The sequence below is a fragment of the Salvelinus sp. IW2-2015 genome, unplaced genomic scaffold (genome assembly GCF_002910315.2).
Source record: "Salvelinus sp. IW2-2015 unplaced genomic scaffold, ASM291031v2 Un_scaffold924, whole genome shotgun sequence".
NCBI lineage: Eukaryota > Metazoa > Chordata > Actinopteri > Salmoniformes > Salmonidae > Salvelinus > Salvelinus sp. IW2-2015.
Genome location: NW_019942649.1, coordinates 277,735 through 284,717, shown reverse-complemented (window position 1 = coordinate 284,717; position 6,983 = coordinate 277,735). Strand labels below are relative to the sequence as shown.

Below are 6,983 nucleotides of genomic sequence, written 5' to 3'. Positions count from 1 at the left end.
AGCAATGGTGGGGGACATAACTCATTGTGAACATTGGGTTTGCAGTCACAGACCAATCCTGAACCCTCAACCAAGGGGAAATGGTTAATGGGCCATAGGGCCTGTGTCCATCTGTCCGTCTTTTTTCTTAACAATACAACAGTTTAAAAAAAAATGTTTAACCTTTATTAACCAGGAAGGGCTCATTGGATTTACAATCTCTTTTTCAAGAGCGTCCTGGCAAGATAGGCAGCACCAAGTCATTACAAAAAATTACAGACAACAACATGAAAAACTACAAGTAATCTAGTAAAAAAACATAGAATTCACAAGAGTATAACAATATCAAAAACAGCAAATTAAAAACATTGACAGGTCAGGGAATTAGTCTCAAGATCATTCATCAGTGATTTAAAAATACCACTCGGGACAAGTTCTTCCAGTCTAAAAGTATTTGTAAGGTGTTCCAAGACGATGGCGCAGAGTACATAAAATACCTTTTACCAAATTCAGTTCGGACATTTGGAACAGTTAGCAGGATAAAGTCCAGCGAACGAAGAGAGTACCCACCACATTTCTGAACAATAAAAATGCCCAAATAAAAAGGTAGCAAACCCAAAATGGCTTTGTAAATAAAAGTATACCAGTGACTGAGCCTACGAGTGACTAGAGAAGGCCAGCCAACCCTGGTATACAAAGTGCAGTGGTGCGTAAGGGTTTTGCAGTTTAAAATAAATCTCAGTGCTCCATGGTAAAGAGTGTCAATTGATCTGAAACACTGAGCGGAAGCATTCATATATAAAATATCCCCATAGTCTAGTAAAGGCATAAATGTAGCTGATACTAGCCTCCTTCTGGCTTCAAAAGAAAAACAGGCCTTATTCCTAAAATAAAATCCCAATTTCAGCTTCAATTTTTTTGCAAGTTGTTGAATATGCCATTTAAAAGAGAGGCCKTCATCAATTAGAATTCCAAGATATTTATATGAGGTTACAACCTCAATCTCCTTGCCCTGACAGGTAGTAACAGGTGAAAGGTTCAGAGGTCTATTTCTTGCTTTAGAAAACACCCTTAGTTTAGTTGTCAGTATTGAGGATAAGCTTCAAATTGGCACAAGGTATGTTGAACAGTATAAAAAGCAGTTTGCAAGTTCTGGAAAGCTTTTGTAAGAGACGAGGCACAACAGTAAATAACAATATCAGCAGCATAAAAATGAAGTTGCGCATTTGACATTTTTGTCTAAATCATTTATATAAATAGTGAATAAGAGAGGACCAAGTACAGAGCCTTGGGGCACACCATTAAAGACAAACAATTTGACAGACATAAGCCCATCAAATTGAGTGCACTGAGTTCTATCAGACAGATAGTTAGCAAACCATGCAACTGCATGCTCCGAAAGACCTACACTCAACAATCTCTGCCTTAGTATAGCATGATCAACYGTATCAAAAGCCTTAGAGAGATCAATAAAAAGTGAGACAGTGCTGTTTTTTGTCARGGGCTTCAGTGATATCATTCAAAACCTTCATGGCTGCCTTATTTGACATGGCAGGTGACTGCCAAAACTACAAATCACCTTACATCATAAATAACTACTCAATATTATTCGTAGATCGGTCAGTCAGTCACAATTTTACTCATAATACCCCCTCTTGCCCTCAGGACAGCCTCAATTTGTGGGGCATGGAGTCTACACAGCGTTGAAAGCGTTCCACAGGGATGCTTCCCACAGTTGTGTCAAGTTGGCCGGATGTCCTTTTAGGTGGTGGATCATTCTTGATACACACAGGAACCTGTTGAGCGTGAAGAACCCAGCAACGTTGCAGTTCTTGACACAAACCGTTGCGCCTGTGTAAGTCTTGCTTCCATCCCTCTCCTCGCCCCTACATGGGCTTCGAACCAGGGACCCTCTGCACACATCGACAACTGCCTCCCACGAAGCATCGTTACCCATCGCCCCACAAAAGCAGCGGGCCTTGCAGAGCAAGAGAAACAACTACTTCAAGGTCTCCGAGCGAGTGATGTCACCGATTGAAACACTATTAGTGCATACCTCGCTAACTAGCTAGCCATTTCACACCTGGCACCTACTACCTTACCCCGTTCTAAGGCACTTCAATCTGTTGTCTTGCCCRTTCWCCCTCTGAATGGCACACATACACAATCCATGTCTCAATTGTCTCAAGGCTTAAAAATCCTTCTTTAACCGGTTTCCTCTTCATCATCTACACTGATTGAAGKGGATTTAACAAGTGACATCAATAAGGGATCATAGCTTTCCCCTGGTCAGTGTCATGGAAAGAACAGGTGTTCTTAATGTTTTGTACACTAAGTRTACCTCATCGTCACCTGTGTTTGTCCCGAAGTAGCTTGGGAATTTTGATAACACTATATTTTCTGTCGTTTCTGAACCACGAGGCTGATATAGTTCCCTGAAACGGTGACCTGGATAGCTGAGTCAATAGACCAGTGGAGAAGAGTAGTTTGCAGAGATAATACATGTACAAAAGCAAGCAGAATGGTTGTAATGAACAAGAGTGGGATGACATTCCTCACCTTAGTGATGTTAGTCTACCCGCAAATCAACAGATATGTTTATATTGCAGAGTTGACACTAACGTGTACAACATCAAATCTTTATTAAAAAAGTAACATTGTCATCAACAAAACATGGAAAAAAACACAAATATTAAGACAAACGTAAAAAAGTTACATATATTTCTCTCACATGAATGAGAAGTTGCCACATCTGCCTGTTATGCACTGATGAAAATTTCATGGAACAAAAATAAACCTGAAAATATATTACAATAATGTTCACTGATTTAAAATTTCAAGTAATTCAAAACAGTTTGTCACCATATGTCAACATCTCTAAAGCCCCCCAAAAATGATATTTGAATGGTATGAAACCATATCACAGGCAGGCTTGACACAACAATATACGACTGATTCACGTTGCCTTTAGTCACTGTTCAGTGTGTCTCTTGGCTCACTTCACTGTAATGGTGAGACTCCAGTTACAGAGGTAAGGAATGACCGACTCACCATAGCTGCCTCTGAAAACCTGATATAAACACAGAGGTATTTAAGACAGACCTATCAACTTGAAGATCCCACTAATCTTACACATTAGGATGGTTGAAAGAGAAGGATCCCATCATTGCTTCAAATCAGAGCAGTGGAAACGGTCAAGGAATTAACAGAAGAATGCATGTTCAGCGAGGGTGTTTACGGCTACTCCTGAACAAAAAACACGTCTCATTATTAATATCCTGAGCGCTTTATAGTCCGAGACAAGAGCAGTGTAGGGCTAATCCAGGTCCATGTAACCACGCCCTCCAACTGCCTCAGAATGATTCCACCTCTTTCACACATATCAAACAATGTGAGACCAGTGACAATCTTCAAGCCAAGGATACAGTTAGTGAAATATAGGGACAGCTGATCTCTCTCTCAGTTCTGGCTGAGTTTGGTCTTGGTGGCAAAGTCAACACTGAGTTTCCTCATTACCTCACCGTGGCTCTGACCCACCAGGTTTTGGCGAACACTGCCATAGTTCTCCTTGACGAAGTTGGCGAAGGGCGTGGGCGCCCGGGGCTTGGCGGGGTTGAGCAGGACCAGCGGACCCGTACAGAGGGCACACACAAACCTCTGGGTGTCCAGAGACTTAGAGTGGCGGCCGAGTCTACAGAGGGCAGGAAGAAGAGAACAGTTTAGCCATCAATTGGTTTAAGAGTTTAGCCATCAATAGGTTTAAGAGTTTAGCCATCAATAGGTTTAAGAGTTTAGCCATCAATAGGTTTAAGAGTTTAGCCATCAATATGTTTAAGAGTTTAGCCATCAATATGTTTAAGAGTTTAGCCATCAATATGTTTAAGAGTTTAGCCATCAATACGTTTAAGAGTTTAGCCATCAATACACCCCTAGGCTGTTCAGTAGAAGTATTGAGGTACAGCCCTAGGCCCTGTTCAGTAGAGTATTGAGGTACATACGCCCTAGGCCTCTAGAGTTATAGAACCACCAGTAGAGTATGACGGTACAGCCCTAGGCCCTGTTTCAGTAGAGTATTGAGGTACAGCCAGGCCCTGTTCAGTAGAGTATTGAGGTTAGCCTAGGCCCTGTTCAGTAGAGTATTGAGGTACAGCCTAGGCCCCTGTTCAGTAGAGTATTGAGGTACAGCCTAGGCCCTGTTCAGTAGAGTATTGAGGTACAGCCCTAGGCCCTGTTCAGTAGAGTATTGAGGTACAGCCCTAGGCCCTGTTCACTAGAGTATTGAGGTACAGCCCTAGAGCCCTGTTCACTAAAGTATTGAGGTACAGCCCTAGGCCTGTTCAGTAGAGTATTGAGGTACAGCCCTAGGCCCTGTTCAGTAGAGTATTGGGTACAGCCCTAGGCCCTGTTCAGTAGAGGTATTGAGGTACAGCCCTAGGCCCTGTTCAGTAGAGTATTGAGGTACAGCCCTCAGGCCCTGTTTCAGTAGAGTATTGAGGTACAGCCCTAGGCCCTGTCCAGTAGAGTATTGAGGTACAGCCCTAGGCCCTGTTCAGTAGAGTATTGAGGTACAGCCCTAGGCCTGTTCAGTAGAGTATTGAGGTACAGCCCTAGGCCCTGTTCAGTAGAGTATTGAGGTACAGCCTAGGCCCTGTTCAGTAGAGTATTGAGGTACAGCCCTAGGCCTGTTCAGTAGAGTATTGAGGTACAGCCCTAGGCCCTGTTCAGTAGAGTATTGAGGTAGCATCCTAGGCCCTGTTCAGTAGAGTATTGAGGTACAGCCCAGGCCCTGTTCAGTAGATGTATTGAGGTACAGCTCTAGGCATGTTCAGTAGAGTATTGAGGTACAGCCTAGGCCCTGTTCAGTAGAGTATTGAGGTACAGCCCTAGGCCCTGTTCGTAGAGTATTGAGGTACAGCCCTAGGCCCTGTTCAGTAGAGTATTGAGGTACAGCCCTAGGCCTGTTCAGTAGAGTATTGAGGTACAGCCCTAGGCCCTGTTCAGTAGAGTATTGAGGTACAGCCTCTAGGCCCGTTCAGTAGAGTATTGAGGTAACAGCCCTAGGCCCTGTTCAGTAGAGTATTGAGGTACAGCCCTAGCCCCTGTTCAGTAGAGTATTGAGGTACAGCCCTAGGCCCTGTCAGTAGAGTATTGAGGTACAGCCCTAGGCCTGTCAGTAGAGTATTAGGTACAGCCCTAGCCTGTTCAGTAGATTATTGAGGTACAGCCCTAGGCCCTGTTCAGTAGAGTATTGAGGTACAGCCCTAGGCCCTGTTCAGTAGAGTATTGAGGTACAGCCCTAGGCCCTGTTCAGTAGAGTATTGAGGTACAGCTCTAGGCCCTGTTTCAGTAGAGTATTGAGGTACAGCTCTAGGCCCTGTTCAGTAGAGTATTGAGGTACAGCCCTAGGCCCTGCTTAATATTACCTGGAGAAGGAAAGGCTGCTGGTCTGGAGTCTGGTCTCTGTGGGTTTAGTGACAAGCAGCCTCGCTGGAGTCTTCAGATCCAATGGTGTTCTCCCTACCGGCCGAGGGCACGCCTCTTTCGAGGCTTTGGGCAGTGGAGCTGACAGGGGGGCTTCTGATTGGGCCCTGGATTCACACACGAGGATGCAGCAATGAGATTAAATGATACAGAAAAAAAAAAAAAATTAAAACCCCAGCTGGTAGAAGCCTTGTGGGTGGACACTGTCTGAACAAAAATATAGGATTATATTTAAACACTTTGGAGCATTATACCATTATACCAGATTTACTTTGTTACGTTACCCTCTCTGATCCAACTCCTGGGACAAGTTATTTAAATTTAGGTATGTGCCACCCCACTTACTGTTGCCTGTGTCATGTTTAGGTGTTGGGTGTACCCGTGTCATGTTTAGGTGTTGGGGTGTTACCCGTGTCATGTTTAGGTGTTGGGGTGTTCCCCGTGCCATGTTTAGGTGTTGGGGTGTTACCCGTGTCAATGTTTAGGTGTTTGGGGTGTCCCCGTGTCATGTTTAGGTGTTGGGTGTTCCCGTGTCATGTTTAGGTGTTGGGGTGTTGCCCGTGTCATGTTTAGGTGTTGGGGTGTTCCCGTGTCATGTTTAGGTGTTGGGGTGTTGCCCGTGTCATGTTTAGGTGTTGGGGTGTTGCCCGTGTCATGTTAGGTGTTGGGGTGTTGCCCGTGTCATGTTTAGGTGTTGGCGTGTTGCCTGTGTTATGTTTAGGTGTTGGCGTGTTGCCTGTGTTATGTTTAGGTGTGTTATGTTTAGGTGTTGGGGTGTTACCTGTGTTATGTTTAGGTGTTGGGGGTGTTCCCGTGTCATTGTTTTAGGTGTTTGGGGTGTTCCCGTGTCATGTTTAGGTGTTGGGGTGTTGCCCGTGTCATGTTTAGGTGTTGGCGTGTTGCGTGTTGTTATGTTTAGGTGTTGGGGTGTTGCCTGTGTCATGTTTAGGTGTGTTATGTTTAGGTGTGTTATGTTTAGGTGTTGGGGTGTACCTGTGTTATGTTTAGGTGTTACCTGTTGTTATGTTTAGGTGTTGGGTGTATACCTGTGTTATGTTTAGGTGTGTTATGTTTAGGTTGTTATGTTTTTAGGTGTTGGGGTGTTACCTTGTGTCATTGTTTAGGTGTTGTTATGTTTAGGTGTGTTAGTTTGGTGTTGGGGTGTTACCTGTGTTGTTTAGGTGTTGGGGTGTTACCTGTGTTATGTTTAGTGTTGGGGTGATACCTGTGTTATGTTAGGTGTGTTATGTTTAGGTGTGTTAGTTTTAGGTGTTGGGGTGTTACCTGTGTCGATGTTTAGGTGTGTTTGTTTAGGTGTGTTATGTTTAGGTGTTGGGGTGTTACCTGTGTTATGTTTAGGTGTTGGGGTGTTGCCTGTGTCATGTTTAGGTGTTGGGGTTGTTACCTGTGTTTATGTTTTTAGGTGTTGGGGTGTGTACCTGTGTTATGTTTAGGTGTTGGGGGGTGTTGCCTGTGTCATGTTTAGGTTGTTGTAGGTGTGGGTTACCTGTGTTATGTTTAGG

General features: G+C 44.1%; 1 protein-coding gene across 1 annotated transcript in view; it reads right to left on the bottom strand.

The window, feature by feature from the left end:
• Window positions 1-2,576: 2,576 nt before the first annotated feature.
• The window catches only part of LOC112069185 (germ cell nuclear acidic protein-like), a 14,818-nt gene continuing 10,411 nt past the window's right edge, over window positions 2,577-6,983 (bottom strand). Inside the window, 1 exon segment of the mRNA XM_070438440.1 lies at window positions 2,577-3,670. Within this exon segment, the coding sequence (XP_070294541.1) occupies window positions 3,439-3,670 (232 nt within the window). The 3' untranslated portion in view covers window positions 2,577-3,438.